Source organism: Erithacus rubecula (assembly GCF_903797595.1).
Source record: "Erithacus rubecula genome assembly, chromosome: 24".
NCBI classification, from domain to species: Eukaryota; Metazoa; Chordata; class Aves; order Passeriformes; family Muscicapidae; genus Erithacus; species Erithacus rubecula.
Window position 1 is genome coordinate 1041617 of NC_136676.1, and position 17408 is coordinate 1059024.

The 17408-nt window shown below is 59.0% G+C and overlaps 1 protein-coding gene across 2 annotated transcripts; it reads left to right on the plus strand.

Annotated features, from left to right (window-relative positions):
- The first annotated feature begins 3697 nt into the window (after positions 1 to 3697).
- Positions 3698 to 16615, plus strand: LOC306811926 (protein-arginine deiminase type-1-like). 2 transcript variants are annotated; one of them, XM_079326053.1, is made up of 16 exons: positions 3698 to 3814; positions 6141 to 6315; positions 7730 to 7799; positions 9081 to 9142; positions 10132 to 10249; positions 10327 to 10452; positions 11132 to 11307; positions 11386 to 11489; positions 12041 to 12164; positions 12889 to 12996; positions 13083 to 13234; positions 14899 to 15043; positions 15372 to 15465; positions 15624 to 15703; positions 16093 to 16218; positions 16300 to 16615. In XM_079326053.1, exons 1-16 carry the CDS (start codon positions 3723 to 3725, stop codon positions 16531 to 16533), a joined length of 1986 nt encoding a protein of 661 aa, XP_079182179.1. In that variant the 5' UTR covers positions 3698 to 3722; the 3' UTR covers positions 16534 to 16615. The 2 variants fall into 2 exon arrangements, with proteins under 2 accessions (XP_079182179.1, XP_079182180.1); XM_079326054.1 differs by having other exon boundaries at positions 3700 to 3814; positions 6213 to 6315.
- Positions 16616 to 17408: the final 793 nt, after the last annotated feature.

Sequence of the window (17408 nt, forward strand, 5' to 3'; positions counted from 1 at the left end):
TTTCCACTGGAATTGGGATCATTTTAATTGGAATTCGGTTTTTCCATGGAGCGGTCCCGCGGCTGTGCCGGGGTCGGGAGGGATCCTGGTTTATCCCTGGATCTGTCTCGCGGTTTCCTGGTGAATTCCCAGGAGCTGGGAGCGGATCCCAGCCTGGGGTTTGGGAACAGCCCCATTCCCGAGAGTTTTCCAGGGCTGGAACTCGGGGATTTGCTCTCCCCGCGTACCCGCTCGGGGGTCCGGGGGTCGTTCCGGCTGCAGGCACGGAATTCCAAGGGGTGGGAGGGGAATGTTTCCTGGAACCCTCCGGGCTGCCCCTTCGTGTTTAGGAGGTGCCAACAGCTGCCCGTGCCTGGCCGTGCCCGTTCCTGCCCGGAATTCGGGAATTCGGGATGGAGGCGCAGGGGCAGAGCCGGGGCTGGAGGGATCTGTGGGACACAGCAGGAGATGTGTGGGGCAGAGCAGGAGATGTGAGGGGCAGAGCTGGGGCACAGCAGGAGATGTGTGGGGCAGAGCAGGAGATGTGAGGGGCAGAGCTGGGGCAGAGCAGGAGATGTGAGGGGCAGAGCTGGGGCACAGCAGGAGATGTGTGGGGCAGAGCAGGAGATGTGAGGGGCAGAGCTGGGGCACAGCAGGAGATGTGTGGGGCAGAGCAGGAGATGTGAGGGGCAGAGCTGGGGCACAGCAGGAGATCGCGCCCAGATGGGATGGGGGATGCGAGTCCTCACTGCCTGCCTGGGGTGGTGCAGCCAAAGAAAACCAAAAGGAACCTAAAGAAACCCTAAAGCAAATCTTAAGAAAACCTATAGAAACAGAAAGAAACCTTAAGAGAATCAAAAGAAACCGAAAGAAAACCTAACGGAACCCTAAAGAAAACGTAAAGAAAACCAAAATAAAACGTAAAGACCCCCAAAGAGGCCCAAAGAAACCTCCAGAAGCCCAAGCCCAGCCGAGCCCGGCGGGCTTTGATAACTGGTTCCATGTCTCGCCCTGCTGCAGGTAATTAGGCTGACACGGCTCGTAAAGGTTCCTGCCTGCAATCTGCATGCAGGATAATTAACGAGGGGTAATTAGCGAGCTGTAATTATCGGCTTAGGGAGATTATCAAACTTTCCTTGGCAGAGTGGTGCTGCAGGATGGGCGAGGAGCAACGCCCCGCAGGGATCCCGCAGGGATCAGGCTGTTCCTGGGGGTCGTGTCTGGTTTAGGGAGGGCTTGGAACGGGCTGGAATTGGGGAAAGGGGCTGGCACTGGGGAAGGATGGAGGCTGGAGCTGGGGGAAAGCCAAAGGCAGCCCCCAGAACAGGCTGCCCCAGCTCCTGGGTGTGATGGACAGGCGGGATCCCGTCCGTCATGTGCCACTTTCCCAGGACAAGCTGTAATTAGGGAGAAGCGCTCAGCTCCGGCTGGGCCGGGTGACTCCAAACCCTTCTGTCCTGGAGCACGGCACGTCGGAGCTGGTGGCAGCTGGAGGAGGAAGAGGAAGGAGCGCAGCTTCCACCCAAAACCTCCCGGGGTTTGGGGCTGGGTGAGATCCGCAGCGGCTCGGAACGGGGTGGGACTGAGCTGCAAAATGCACCCAGCCCTGCAAGGTTCATCCCCGTGCCCAGGGATGTGGTCCCGCTGGATTTTGGGGAGCACAGCTGTCCCAATCCTGAAAGGTTTGGGTGCTGTGTCCCCTCCATACCCAGGGCTGTGATCCCGCTGGATTTTGGGGAGCACAGCTGTCCCAGCTCCCGCTGTGCTCCCGGCAGTGCTGAGCTCCCCTCCCTGCGGATTCCAGAGCACCCCAATCCCGCTCCCCCGGCCTCAGGGGTGTTCCTGTCCGGCCCCAAACCAGCCGAGCAGGCTCAGGGCACGGCCCCGGCCCCTGCCCAGTGCAAACCAGTGCAACCAGCAGCCTCTGGTGGGGAGCCCAGCCCGCAGCTCTGCTGGGGCGCTGCTGTGGGGCCACTCCACCACTCCAGCTCAGGGATCCGTCAGGGCTGCTGCTCTCCCTGGAGAGCCAGTACCATTCCCAGCAGGAGTTTGGGTATGGAAAACAGAACTTTATCCACACCTCCAGAGAGTGAGACCTGGGAGAGTGGCAATGCCACCAGTGTTCACTGCTGGAGCGTCTGGCTGCTCCTCCTGAAGCTGTTCTGGGGTATGAGACACGGAGCTGGGGGTTGCTGCAGTTAAACTGGGAGGGAGCCCTTTCTCCTTTCCTGGTGCCCTTTCCCCTTTCCTGGAGCCCTGCTCTCTTTTCCAGAGCCCTTTCCTCTTTCTGGATCCTGGCTGGGCTCATCCCAGCAGTTCAATCCCACAGGGAGTTCCCTGCTCCCGCAGCTGAGGGCGTGCAGCTCGGTGCAGTGATGGCTCCGGCTCTCTGAGCCCTGCCCAGCTCCCCTGGGCCTTTTCCTGCTGCTCCCCACAGGGGTTTGGCCCTTCCCAGCCTCTCCTTCCCATTCTCTATCCCAAACACATCCTGCCCTTCCCATTCCCTGTCCCAAACACATCCCGCCCTTCCCACTCTCTGTCCCAAACACATCCCATCCTTATCCCAAATATATCCCACCCCATTTCTTGGGATGAGCTGTGTGGCACAGGGACACTCTGGAGCTGCCCCCTCCATCCCTGGGATGAGCTGTGTGGCACAGGGACACTCTGGAGCTGCTCTCTCTGTTCTCTGGGATGAGCTGTGTGGCACAGGGACACTCTGGAGCTGCTCCCTCTGTTCTCTGGGATGAGCTGTGTGGCACAGGGGCACTCTGGAGCTCCCCCTCCATCCCTGGGATGAGCTGTGTGGCACAGGGACACTCTGGAGCTCCCCCTCCATCCCTGGGATGAGCTGTGTGGCACAGGGACACTCTGGAGCTCCCCCTCCATCCCTGGGATGAGCTGTGTGGCACAGGGACACTCTGGAGCTGCTCCCTGCAGGCAGGGAGTCCCTCTCTCTCCAGAGGGTTTCCCTCTGGCGGGCAGGGATCCTCTGGGATGGGACGGCCCAGAGATCGATGGTATCTGCGGGACTGGCACCTTCCAGCAAAGGGGATCTTTCCCGTGGGATCTCGACCTGAAAACCCTCCACTCCCCTGACTCTTGAGGTCCCTGCGAGACACAGAGGAATTTGAATTTCCTCGGGAGGCCTCTGGTTGTTGGCTGTTGGTATTTTCCCCTTCCCTGCCTGCCCCATAACCAGTTCTCCCTGCCCCGTCCTCCTCCTGGGATGGTTGGGATGGGAAGGACCGACCTGAGCAAACATTTCCTTTTGTTCAGCTGTATTCAGGCATGGCCCAGCTGCTGCAGCCGGGGCTGTGACTCACCCGCGCCGAGAGAGGCCGGCTGGAAAATTTGGGGTGTTTTAAAGAAAATGCCCGGTTCTAATGACAGCACTGTAATAACCCCAAACAACCACCCTGCGCTGCCGGGGGAGCGGGGATGTTTAATGCATGAACCGTGGGCTTTGAGATGGAGCTGGCAAGGAACAGAAAGAGGGGAATAAACCCCAAACCACCACAGAGGAGCATCCAGCAGGGCTGGCTGTCACCTCGTGTCCCCCTGGAGCCGCCCTGGGGCTGCCCTATCACCTCCATCTCGGGCTGGAGGTGGAACCAGGGTCCCCTGGCCGAACCCCGTCATCCCGGGAAGGAGGAGTTACCTTCCCGAGCCTTTTAATCCAGTCCTGCTGGTTTCCCCGCACAGCCGGCGGAGCTCCCTGCCCATGCCGTGCCCGGCTCGCCATGGCCCCGCGTCACGTCGTGCCCATGTCCACCAGCCGCGCTGCCCGCGGCGTCTGCGTGCTGGGCACCGAGGTCTTCCTGGACACGCGCCGGTAGGGCCTGGCATCGGGACAGGGAGCTCTCCTTCCGCGATCCCAGCCTCTCTTCCCCAGCCCCAGCCTCTTTGGTTCCTCCATCCCAGAGCCTTTCCCCAGTCCCAGCCTCTTTCTCCCGGTTCCAGCCTCTTTCTTTTCCCCAGTTCCATGGAGCTGCTGGGATTTGGGATGGGTTTGCCTGGCATTGGAGCATCTTGGTGTTTTCCATGGAGCTGCCAGGATTTGGGATGGGTTTGCTCAGGATTGCAGCATTTCTGTGTTCTCCACAGAGCTGTCAGGGTCTGGGATGGGTTTGCCTGGCATTGGAGCATCCCAGGGCATTCCACAGAGCTGCCAGGGGCTGGGATGGGTTTGCTCAGGATTGGAGCATCTCAGTGTTCTCCACAGAGCTGTCAGGGTCTGGGATGGGTTTGCTCAGGATCAGGGCATCCCAGTGTTTTCCATAGAGCTGCTGGGATTTGAGATGGGTTTGGAGGAGAAATGGGTGGTGAGGGACTCGGAGCTTGTCAGGAGTTCACCCAAGTTTGGAGAGGCAGTTCCCTCTGGGTGTGCTTGAGGGGATGATGCCCATGGGGAGCTCATGCAAGATCTGCTTTAGGGGATGGTGTCCTATAGGGAACTCACCCCAAGGTCTGTTTTAGGGGATGATGTCCCACTGTGTGTGTTTTAGAGGATGATGTCCCATAGGGACTTCACCCCCAGATTCTGTTTTTGGGGATGATATCCCACAGGGAGCTCATTTTTGGGGATGATGCCCCACAGGGAGCTCATCCAAAGGTGGGATGTTGGCTCGAGGTGTCACAACGGATCCAGACCAGGATGCTTTGGAGTCAAAGCCCAAGCACACCCTGGCTAAGCCCGGGTCTATTTCTGGCTTTGAAAACATTGGGCAAGAGCAATTCAAGACGAGCAACTTGGAGCTAAAATGGGAAGAGGAATAAAATGTGTGGCTCAGGCAGAAAAAATCCAGCGGCAGCCATGCAAGGGCAGCGTCAGGAAAAGGGATTTTTCCAGAATTAAATATGGGGTGGCTTTACTGGGCAGATAGGCGGCTGTCCCTGCCCTGCTGTCACAGTGTCATTATTTAATAAATCACATTTATAATGACAGAGAACGCAGGCCTGGCCGGTCGGCATCGCATCCGGGCAATTATTGGGATGGAGCTCTGGAGCTGGGCCAGGATGTGCCATCGTCCCCTCCAAGAGCTTTGGCTGCCCTAAAGCAGCCTCATTTCCCCCTCATTCAGACAGGAATGTAGAAAATCCATTATCTGCAGGTTTTTTGCTTTTGGACTCAGAGCTGTCTCAGCCCTATTTAAACATGGAGCCAGAGCCCCCAGATGGGGTAGCTTGGCTTCTTGGTAAAAAATTTGAGCTGTGGTCCCAAACAGCAGATGATGGAAGCTCTTCCAGCTAAAAATGGGATCATTTTATTCCTGGGGAGCACCAGCTGGGGGTAATTTAATGATGCATGCATCAATTTTGGGCTGTTTGGGGCAGAACGTGGAGCTCATTGGGAATTGGGCAGCGCTGTGAGGTGGGAGCACCACAAACCCATGGCAAAGAGCCCCAAATCTGAGGGCTGGGATCCCAAATCTGGGATCTGGGGACAGTGGGATCCCAAATCTGGGATCTGAGGACATTGGGATCCCAAATGTGGATACTGGAATCCTGGTGTTCCCCGGATCCAGGGCTTTGCGGGGTGTTCCGGGTGGGGATGCCAAGCCCAGGGAATGCCTCCATCTCCCCAGGAGCTGCTGCAGGCACGGGGACACCGCGCCAAGAGCAACACCAGGGATAAATTCCTGCCGCGGCGGGGTTTTGATGTTGGGTTTTTTATGTTCTGGCTGCTGAAATTCCCACCTGGCTCCCCCTGGGACGCAGCCGGGGGAGGCGGGAGCAGGTCGAGCTGCCGGGGCTGTAATGAGCAGGGAGCAGTACTTCAAAGGCTCCTCGGGATGTCACGGAGCCGGGCGTGCGTGCGCGGATCCAGGCTGGCTCCAGCCCCGGCATCCCTGCGATCACGGGATGCTCCCACAGCACCCAGCTCCATGCGTAGCTGGCGTGGAAACCATTTCCTTCCCCAGTTGGGCTTTTGTCACGGGGCTGAAGTTGTGGGAATTTGGAGGTTGGATGTGGGATGAGCGCCGGACGTGCCGGAGCTGCAGCGGCAGCTGGGCTTGCTCAACGCCACCGCCGAGATCCCGGTGTGGAACTCCAGCGACATTTCATCACCCAGGGATGGTCTCGGGGCCCTTCCCGCCCAGCCGTGGCTGGGTTTAACTCCGGATTCGGGTCTCTGACCCAAGGCTGCTCCGTTCCAGGTCCACCCCGAGAGGTGCCGCGTCCTTTGACGTGCACGCCACGCCGGCGGTGACGGTGCACATGATCCACAGCCCCACCACAAAGCCCACCCTGGACTCCCGCTGGCCCCTGGACCCCGACATCGAGGTGGTGGTGACCATTGATGTCACCAGCAGGACCGTCGATGACAACCAGGTCAGGTGCTGCTCCAGTGCCCAAATTGGGGAAAATAAGCCAGATTTCCTGGGAAACTCGAGGATTTCTGAGTAACGCTGACACCAGGGAGGTTGAGAAGAGTTTTATAATTGGCACAGACGAGAAATGAAACCCAGAAGGAGAAGGTCCCACTTGGTGACCTAATGGTGACATCACGGCAGTTGCAAAATTCAGCAAAAAATATCCCAAGTTTGGCTTTTTCCCTGCCTGATTTTGTGCTGGAGTTGGCACAGAGGGTTCCAATGAACTGTGATTCATGGACAACGGCTGGGATGAATCTGCTGGTGCCTGGCTGGGTGGGCAGGCAGGGGCTAGATCCTTGTGGTGCCCTTCCCAGCTCCTTCTGGGATCCTGGGAGTGCAGAGTGGAATCCCTCTAGCCCGTGGGGTGTAGGTCACAGTGGGGGGATCGAGACCCATCCAGCTTGTGGGATGTGGGGGTCTCCATCCAGCCTGTGGGGTGTAGGTCATGGTGTGGGGTCACAGTCATGGTGTGGGGAAGGAGATCCCAGCACACCATGGGGTGTGGTTCACAGTGGGGGTCTCCATCCCTCCCATGGGGTGTGGTTCACAGTGGGGGTCTCCATCCCTCCCATGGGGTGTGGGTCACAGTGGGGGTCTCCAGCCCATGGGGTGTGGGTCACAGTGGGGGTCTCCATCCCTCCCATGGGGTGTGGCTCACAGGGGGGGTCTCCAGTCCATGGGGTGTGGCTCACAGTGGGGGTCTCCATCCCTCCCATGGGGTGTGGCTCACAGTGGGGGTCTCCATCCCTCCCATGGGGTGTGGGTCACAGTGGGGGTCTCCATCCCTCCCATGGGGTGCAGCTCACAGTGGGGGTCTCCATCCCTCCCATTGGGTGTGGCTCACAGTGGGGGTCTCCATCCCTCCCATGGGGTGTGGGTCACAGTGGGGGTCTCCAGCCCATGGGGTGTGGGTCACAGTGGGGGTCTCCATCCATCCCATGGGGTGTGGGTCACAGTGGGGGTCTCCATCTCTCCCATGGGGTGTGGCTCACAGGGGGGGGTCTTCATCCCTCCCATGGGGTGTGGTTCACAGTGGGGGTCTCCAGCCCATGGGGTGTGGGTCACAGTGGGGGTCTCCATCCCTCCCATGGGGTGTGGTTCACAGTGGGGGTCTCCAGCCCATGGGGTGTGGCTCACAGGGGGGGGTCTTCATCCCTCCCATGGGGTGTGGTTCACAGTGGGGGTCTCCAGCCCATGGGGTGTGGCTCACAGTGGGGGTCTCCATCCCTCCCATGGGGTGTGGCTCACAGTGGGGGTCTCCAGCCCATGGGGTGTGGCTCACAGTGGGGGTCTCCATCCCTCCCATGGGGTGTGGCTCACAGGGGGGGTCTCCAGCCCATGGGGTGTGGGTCACAGTGGGGTCTCTGCAGGTGAAGATCTCCTACTACGACCGCGAGGGCCGCGAGCTGGCGGTGGCTTGGCTGTACCTCACCTGTGTGGGTAGGTGCCTGCAGAGGCTCCAGGAATCCCTGCTCTCTTGGGATCTGCCTGGATCCATGAGGCTGGAATTCCTCGGGGGCCACAGGCAATAAAGGTTTGGGTGTTCACCGATGCTGACGAGCCAGAGGGAAATAATTAAAACGCGATTAATTAAACGCCGCCTTATATGGCGTGGCAGAGACGGAGGCTGGGCCGTGTCCCCACCCAGAGCATCCTCCTGGGCCTGCTGAGGTGGCTCCTCGGGGACAAGAGGATCCAGGGAGATCTCACCCAGTGCCTGCTCCGCAGCGGCGAGGGGCAAGGGATCGGCACCAAGCGGTGCCTGACCTATTTCAGGAGTTTGGGGTGAGGTGAATCATTCCCTCCAAATGCCTGCTCTCCCCTGCTGACTACAAAGGGAGTCTAGACAACCGGTCTGGGTGCAGAAGCCTCCACTTGGATGGATTAATTACCCCTAAATTTGGGATTTTCTGAAGCGTTCACATGACAGTCAGACCTGCGTCCTCGAGCTGAGTCCACACCTCCCAAAATTGCCCCTGGAGAGGCTGAAGGTTTCCCACGTCCCCCGCTGGAGCCAACTGGGGCCACCACTGGCCACAGGGGTTTTGCCTTCCAAATGTTCTTTTCTTGGTTAGATTTCCAGTTCCCAGCTTTTCCGCGCCGTCCTCTCTGCCCCAAGGAGAACAGTCTCTGCCTCCATCCCTGTGTTTTCCACACCTTGTGTATCCCATCCGGAGGAGTTTTTGGGTTAGGATTGAGGTGGGGTTTGGATGAGGTCACTGGTAAATCTCTGCAGCAGAAATTTGAGACAAGAGCTCTGTGAGTGGAAATCCTACTCAGATTTCCTAGGAACTATTTGGGTGTTTGCTTAACCACAGTGAAAAGTTTTTGTGCCTCCATCAGCATGTTTTGGCTTAGTGTAGGACAGGACAGTCAATGAGAAATTGGTGAAAACGTAAAATCTGCCATGAAAACATAAAAGGTCATGAAAACAATCTGCCATGAAAATGCAAAAAATGCTATGAAAAGTAAAACTGGCCATGAAGTGGGGATGTCGCTGCTAGGGGGAACCAAAAGGAGAGGAGACAGCTGGAGATCAAAGAGGGAAAGTCGTGGCAGGGCACTGGGATTTTCTTCTCCTGCTTTGTTGGAATCACTGGCCCTGGAGCAGCTTTGGGGGGATGAGATGGGTTGGTGTGGGGTCACAGTGCCAAGGATGAGCCCAGAATGACACCCAGAGCTGTCCCCTGCCCATGGCTTACTCCCCTCTCGCTGTTCCAGAGGTGTCCCTGGATGTGGACTGGAGCAGGAGCGGCCAGGTGAAGAGCAAGGGCAAGGACAAGGTGAGGAGAGGCCCTGGGAGGGTGGATCCATCACCAGCCTCTTCCTGGAACATCTCCAGGAGGGACAGGCACCTGGGTGGTGTCTGCATAAAGACCAGGACACCCTCAGCCTACTCATTGAGGAGGAAAAGGATTTATTTTCCTATTCCAAGTCAAAACCTCCTGCGGCTCCAGCCAGGCCCTGAGGATTCTGGAGGAGAAAACTCCCAGCTTTTTCTTCTCTTTTTCCTTCCCTTCTTCTTCCTTTTCCCTTCTCTTTTCCCTTCTCTTTTCCCTTCCCTTCTTCTTCCTTTTTCCTTCCCTTTTCCTTTCCCTTTTCCCTTCCCTTTTTTCTTTTTCTTTTTCTTTTTCTGGGCCCCAAAGGTGCTGCTGACTGAGTTGTGCAAACAGCAGGGGATTTCCCCCTTTGGCCACACATCTGTATGTGCCAAGGTGCTTAGGTCAGGCTAATTAACCACAGCCCAGCCAGGCTAATTAACCACAGCCCGACTGGCAGTGCAAATTGGCTATCAAGATGGGCTGAGCTTCCAGAAACGCTGCAGCTGTGTCCAGGCCAGGCTGGAGGCACTTCCAGCCTCATTGGGAGATAAAATCTTGGAACAGTCCATGCAAGCCCTGATGGGAGCTGCCTATGGGAATGGGGCACTTTGGAGCTGCAATGGGAATGGGGTGGAGGAGCCATTGGGAATGGGGTGGTTTGGAGCTGTCTTTGGGAATGGGGTGGTTTGGAGCTGTCTTTGGGAATGGGGCGGTTTGAAGCTCCCTTTGGGAATGGGGCGGTTTGAAGCTCCCTTTGGGAATGGGGTGGTTTAGAGCTGCAATGGGAATGGGGTGATTTGGAGCTGCAGTTGGGAATGGGGCAGTTTGGAGCTGCTGTTGGGAATGGGGTGGTTTGGAGTGATGCTGGTGTCCCCTCGTGGCGTGGCTGGATTCTCCTCCCAGTGTGGGGATGGGATGGGACAATCCTGCTCCTGTCCCTCACCCTGCAGGCCGAGTGGAGGTGGGGCCCGGACGGGCAGGGGGCGGTGCTGCTGGTGAACTGTGACCGGGACAGCCCCGGCGCGGGGGGCACGGACAGCGGCCAGGCCGACATACGGACTCCGGCAGGTGGGCTGGGACCCCGAGGGGCTCCCTGGGGCTTCCCCGCTGCCACCCCCTCCCTCCGTGTCCCCCGTGTCCCGCAGACCTCCAGGATATGTCAGTGATGCTGCTGCGGGCGCAGGGACCCAGCGCCGTCTTCGCCGAGTACCCGGTGGTGCTGCACGTCCCCGAGAGCGACGCTGACAAAGTGCGGGTTTTCCACGCCGTCCGTGAGTGCCTCTGTCCCCAAAACCCCCGTGTGGCCCCAGCCCCACGGCTTTTGTTCATTGGGGCGCCCCTATTTGCTGCAATCACCCTTTTACCCCCAAAGCTCTTCTGGGGCTATATGGGGAAATCAAGGGGGAGAAGGCTCCCAAGAGGCTGCTGGAATTTTGGGATCCCCGTGGCGCGGGAACCCCCACGTGGCTCCCGGCACTGTTTTGGCTCGGGCAGGGATCCAAGCAGCCAAGCAGCCCATCCCGTTGGGCAGCGCCCTTCGCCTTTGAACGGTTGGATCCCCGGCAGCTCTGCGCCGAAAATCAGGTCCGGGGAGCCAAGGGTGTCATTAGATCCTCAGCCGGAGCCGCGCACCTTGAAAGGGCTGGACCCGAGGGGACGGAGCCCTCTGCATCCCGGGAAGACCAGGCGTGTTCCCCAGGGAGCAGGAGGAAGAGGAGGAGGTGGCTCCTCTGCCACCCCTGGGCACCAGCCAGCTCCTGCTGCTGCTGCTGTGTCCCCTGTGGGCAGGCGGTGGGAATCCGGGGTTCTGCAGGCTCCTGAACTCGGGGTGGGAATCTGGAGTGGGAACCCGGTGTTCTCCAGGCTGCTGATTTTGGGATGGGAATCTGGAGTGGGAACCCGGGGTTCTCCAGGCTGCTGATTTTGGAGTGGGAACCCCGGGTTCTCCAGGTGGTGATGCCCCCCAGCACTACAAGCCCGTGCTGGGGCCGGACAAGCTCTCCTATGTGCTGGAGCACGCTGGCCACGGGGACAGCACCTTCTACGTGGAGGGGCTGGCGTTCCCCGACAGGGGCTTCAGCGGCCTCGTGTCCTTCAGCGCCAGCCTGCTGGAGGTGCCCCATAAGGTACGGGGGGTCGGGCACCCCCGCCCTCCAACAAACCCCCCGTGGTGGAGGTCCCAAACTCCGTTTTGGCTCCATCAGGACTCGCCGGGCACGCCGATCTTCACGGACACCGTGGTGTTCCGCGTGGCGCCCTGGATCATGACGCCCAACACCCAGCAGCCGCTGGAGGTGTTTGTCTGCAGGTAGGAGGGATATCCCCGCCATGTCCTGCCCTGGGGGACTCTCCAGGGAGGAGTTCCCGACCCCTCCTGTGGGGCCGTAGGGCAACCAGACGTAGGCATTCCCGACTGGGAAGGGAGCCAGCTGGCGCTGTGGGAATCATTTCCATCCCAAGGAGAAAGGCTGCAGTTCCCTCTCCAGGTCAATTCCCATGCAGGAATGCTGCCCAGGGCATTTAGATTCCGAGGAAAAAGGCTTGCAGTTCCCTCTCCAGGTCAATTCCCACAAAGGCTGGAGCTCCCTCGCCAGGTTCAAACCCATTCAGGAATGCTACCCAGGGCATTTAGATTCCGAGGAAAAACGCTGGAGGGCCTTTTCCAGGTCCAATTCCATGCAGAAATGTTGTCCAGGGTGTTTAAATCATAAGGACAAAGGCTGCAGTTCCCTCTCCAGGTCCAATCCCACACGGAGACCTTGCCCAGGGTGTTCAGGAATGAGGAGTGAGGTGCAGGCTCGGGGTTTTGGGGGCCTCCCGTGATCCCCCTCGCAGCCCCGTCCCCCCATGTCCCCCCAGCATCAAGCAGGGCTCGGATTCCAACGAAGCTTTCCTGGCGGGGCTGCGGGTGCTGCTGAGCAAAGCCGGCTGCAAACTGACCGTGTGCTCGGAGCAGGACACGCGCAGCGACCGCTGGATCCAGGTCCGCACCCCCGGGCACAGGAGAGTCACCCTTGGCTTGGGCAGCGCCTGGAATGCCAGGGGATGGAGCAGGGAACGGGGACTGAGACGCAAGGAACGGTGGCACGGATGGGGACAATTCCCAGGGAGCCCGGGCTGGCACCAGGGACACGCGGGGGGGGCACCGGGACAGGGACCTCGTGGGGCTGGCCAGGAGGGACCCACTGCCAGGGGGACCCCAGTGAGGGAGGGGACCCTGGGGGGACACTGCAAAAGGGACCCTGTGGCATATTGCAAAGGGACCCCATTGCAAAAGGGACCCCATTGCAAAAGGGATACCATGGGACATTGCAAAGGGTCCCCATTGCAAAAGGGACACTGTGGGACATTGCAAAAGGTCGCCATTGCAAAAGGGACACTGTGGGACATTGCAAGGGGGTCCCTTTTGCAGAAGTGTCCCCATCGGTGCTTTGGAAGAGAGACCCAAGGGACACGTCGAGAGTGACCTCGTTGTAGGAAGGGACCCCATTGAAAAGGGGACCCGGTGGGGCCGGGCAGGAGAGTCCCAGTGCCAGGGGGACACCGTGGCTGCGGTGTCACCCCGTGGGGCTGGGCAGTAGCCTCCCTGCTCGTTTGGGCTGGGTTTTGCCAGGCTCGCCCTATTTCCTGCCCCACCCTCCCCACATCCCTGGTGGAGATTCCTATCACCCTCCAGAGTCTTCCTCCTCCTCCTCTCCTTCCCGCAGGATGAGCTGGAGTTTGGCTACGTGGAAGCTCCACACAAAACCTTCCCCGTGGTCTTCGACTCCCCCAGGAACAGAGGCCTGAAGGATTTTGCTTTTAAGAAGATCCTGGTGTGTCCTTGCATTGAAACCCCCCCTTTCCCCCCACAAAAATCCGCACACGGGAGGTCCTTGGCATCTCTTCCCCCTTTCTCCAGGGCCCGGATTTTGGCTACGTGACCCGGGAGCCCCCCGGGAATAGCGTGAGCAGCCTGGACTCCTTCGGGAACCTGGACGTGAGCCCGCCGGTGACGGTGCGGGGCAAGGAGTACCCGCTGGGGCGCATCCTCATCGGCAGCCCCCTGCCCTGGTGAGGCCCCGCAGCCCCCGGAACCCCCTCGGGAACCTTCGGATTAAAAACTCCGGGGCCCGACCCCACCACACCCCAGATTTTACTGGCGAACCTCCCGGCTGCTCCTCCGACCCTCACAAAACCCGTTTCCCGGTTTTTTCCCCCCTCCCTTCTTTGCCCAATCCCGCGCTTGGATTTGTTCTTTTAGGGGGATCCAGGAAAGGGTGAAATGCCGAATAACCGGGGATTGTTGTGCCCAGGGCAGGCGGTGCTTGGCAGCCCCGCGGGAACAAAGCTCCCTGCAGAAACCCTGCACAAAGGAGCGCGTTATCCTGGAAAAAACAACTCCCGCACCCAATCCCGCCTGCTCTGAGCCCAAAAACCGACGGGTCCCAGCCGGGGGCTGGCGCTGCTTCCAGACGCAGGGAAATGGGATTTCCCAGCCCCACTGGGGCCGTCATTATCCCTCATTATCGGGAATTTAATTAACGTCTTCCCCAGCCGAGTCTGGCTGAGAAAATTCGGGATTTGGGAATCGCAGGGATGGGAAGAGCTCAGCCCAAAGCAGAACAGGGCATCCAATCCCTATGGATATACTCGGCCTGGGATGTCCTTGGGAAAAATATGGGGATAAATCGATGGGGTTATCCAAAACACAGGGAGATACGTTCATATATTTATATGATATAGGGATCTTGTAATATAAATTTATATAGAGTAGGGATTTAGTATTATATATTTATATAACATGTATATATTAATGCACTTTATATATAAATAGGGATATATCGATGGAGTTATCCAAAATACAGGGAGATATATTTATATATTTATATAATATAGGGATCTAGTAATAGAGATTTATATAAGATAGGGATTCAGTATTATATATTTATATAATGTAGGAATTTAGTAATATATATTTATATATTTAGTAATATATATTTTTATAATATAGGGACTAATAACACATTTATATTGATATATTTATATAATACAGGGATTTAGCAATATATATTTATACAACGTGCATATATGAATGCACTTTCTATACAACAGAGGGATATATTAATATAGAACGGACATAATGATACATAATTGGGTTATTAGGCAGATAAATCTATATTAAGGTAGAACAATCTATCATTTATGTGATTATATGTATTTAAATATGTGAATATCTGTAATGTACCTCGGGCCATTTCCAGCCTGTTCCCAGGAAAAAAAATTATATTTTTGGTGCTGTTCGGGGCTGAATTTTGGGGAAGGGATTGAATTTTGGGAGAAGTGAATTTTGGGGAAGGGGAGCGGGGTGTGTGCCGGGGAACAGTTTCTGTGCCAGGGAACAGTTTCTGTGCCAGGGAACAATGTGCTGGGCAGCGGTGCCCACCAGCCTGTCCCCATCCCTGTCCCATCCCCATCCCTGTGCCTCTCCCCATCCCCCTCCGTGTCCCCTCCCTGTCCTATCATGTCCCATCTCCACCCCGTCCCTGTCCCCTCCCCGTCCCCTCCCTGTCCCACCCCACCCCGTCCCCGTCCCCTCCCCGTCCCTGTCCCTCTCCCCATCCCTGTCCCTTCTCCCTATTCCCGTCCCTGTCCCATCCCTGTCCCGTCCCTGTCCCATCTCCATCCCGTCCCCCTCCCTGTCCCCTCCCTGTGCCACCCCGTCCGTGTCCCCGCAGGGCGTCGGGCCGCAGGATGTGCCGCGCCGTGCGGGATTTCCTCTTCGCGCAGAAGGTGCAGGCGCCGCTCGAGGTTTACTCCGAGTGGCTCAGCGTGGGCCACGTGGACGAGTTCCTCACCTTCGTCCCTGCCCTCGACAGGAAGGTGCCGACCCCGGAGCCTCCTCAGGGCTCTTGGCAACACCCCAAAAATCCCCTTTTCCAGCTGTTTGTGCTTCTGGGGGCTCTGGAGGATGGAGCTCCTTTGGGACGGCCCAGGGGCTGGGCTTGGGATCTCCATGGGCATCCCATGGCCCCACGGCTGGGTTTGGGATCTCCATGGGCATCCCATGGCCTCAGGGCTGGGTTTGGGATCTTCATGGGCATCCCATGGCCCCAGGGCTGGGTTTGGGATCCCTTGGTGCCTGCCAGTTGGACTCTGGGGTGTTTTATCCCCCCACAGCCAGGGGTGACCCCCGGGCTCTGTCCCGCAGGGATTCCGGCTGCTCCTGGCCAGTCCCAACGCCTGCTACAAACTCTTCAAGGAGAAGCAGCAGCAGGGCCACGGAGAGGCCACGCAGTTCATCGGTGAGAGGGGCTGGGGACATCCCTGGGGACAGAATTCCTGCTGTCCCTTCCCGCTGCCCATCCCCACTGCCCATCCCAGTGTCCACCCCGCTGTCCCCGGCTGTCCCTCATGTCCCCCGCTGTCCCTCATGTCCCTCGCTGTTCCTCGCTGTCCCCAGGGCTGAAGGGCGCTGAGAAGAAAAGCATCGATGAGATCCTGGCAGACGAGTCCCTGCGCAGTGACAACCGACACGTGCAGGTGGGTGGGGATCCCTGATCCGGGGGATTCCCACCCCTCCAGCCCAGGGGGATCCCTGGGGGCGGGGGCGGGGTCTGGGGTCCTGGGGAATGGCCGGAGTGGGCGAGGAGAAGGAGATGCCCCAAGGGGCACAGAGGTGGCAGCTGAAGTGAAAGAGAGGATGGGATGGGATCAGGGATGGGATCAGGGATGGGATGGGATGGGATGGGATGGGATGGGATCAGGGATGGGATGGGATGGGGCGGTGGGAGGTTGGGATGGGGTGGGAAGTTGTGATGGGATGAGGAGGGAGGTTGTTCCCGCGGACGGGGTGGGATCCAGGCAGGATGCCGCAGGTCCATGGGCGGGATTTGGAGGGCCGGAGTGGCAGTTCCAGCTCCTTCCCGTAGCGCTGCATCGACTGGAACCGCGACCTGCTGAAGCAGGAGCTGGGGCTGAGTGAGCAGGACATCGTGGACATCCCGCAGCTCTTCATCCTGACGAACTCCCGCGCCGACGCGCTGTTCCCGGACATGGTGAGACCCCGACCCCACAACCCTGCCCGACCCCCACCCCACCCTCAGCCCCGCTCGGTGCCGAATGCCCGCCTGCTGCAGGTGAACATGCTGGTGCTGGGCCGGCACCTGGGCATCCCCAAGCCCTTCGGGCCCGTGGTGGGCGGGCGCTGCTGCCTGGAGCAGCGCGTGCGGGAGCTGCTGGAGCCGCTCGGCCTCTCCTGCACCTTCATCGACGATTTCTTCTCCTACCACGTGCTGTCGGGGGACGTGCACTGCGGCACCAACGTGCGCCGCAAGCCCCTCGCCTTCAAATGGTGGAACGTGGTGCCCTGAGCCCCCCGGGCGGGGTCCTGCAGGGGAAGGTGCATTCCCTGCAGCCCAGGGGAATGTGCATTCACCGCAGCCCAGGGGAAGGTGCATTCCCTGCGCTGGAAAGCACCCAAAGCACGGGTTTGGCCAATAAAGCTTCACGGACACTGAGGGGGCAGCGCTTCCCCATCTCCCGTCCTTCCCTGTTCAGCCAAAAAATTGCTTCTTGTTCGGGAACCTGGTTGTCAGCTGCAGGAACCCCCTCCTGCCCTGCTTGGCACCTTTTCACGCCTTCTCCAGAAGGGAATTTCCGTGTTCCTCCGCTCTTTGTCTCCACCGGACCGCAACACTTCCCCGTGCCCGCCTGGCACTGCCTGGCACCGCCCCGGGCACCGAAACCCGCCCGGTGCGCGGCCCCGCTGCCCTTCTGGGGCCGGACACGCTCATTTGGGGCAATTTGCTTTCCTGGCTGCATTTCTAAGGTGCAGTCGGGCTCCTGTGGCGCTAGAGAAGCATCCCACACCTCCCACTCTCCCGCCCCGTTTTTGCCCCCAAAGCGGCTTTCTAAGCCCGTTTCCACCCCCGTTCCCGGGGCTGTGTCCCTGCTGCTATTCCCGGGCCCCGAGGAGCGACATTAAATCCGGGCCGCGCGTGACCCCGCGGGGAGGGGGTTTGGGAACAGCTGCAGGGACAAAGGGCTCTCCTCTCCCACGCGCAGCCCGGGGTTTAATTAAAACAAAGACCATTAAAGCCGCCGGGGGTCCGCTGTCCCCAGCGCAGGTGACATCCCCCGGCAGCGCCCCGCAGCTCCAGCCCTCCCCAGAGGAGGAATTCCAGCGCATTGTCCCGGCTGAACAAATAAAACCTTTCAGCAGGAAGAAATCAGACCCGGCCGGGCG

Coding starts and splice junctions, on each gene's coding strand:
- LOC306811926 (XM_079326053.1), top strand. CDS start 3,723: ATGGCCCCGCGTCACGTCGTGCCCATGTCCACCAGCCGCGCTGCCCGC. Junction 11,490..12,040: donor CTGGAGGTGTTTGTCTGCAG/GTAGGAGGGATA, acceptor ATGTCCCCCCAG/CATCAAGCAGGGCTCGGATT. Junction 16,219..16,299: donor ACGCGCTGTTCCCGGACATG/GTGAGACCCCGA, acceptor CGCCTGCTGCAG/GTGAACATGCTGGTGCTGGG.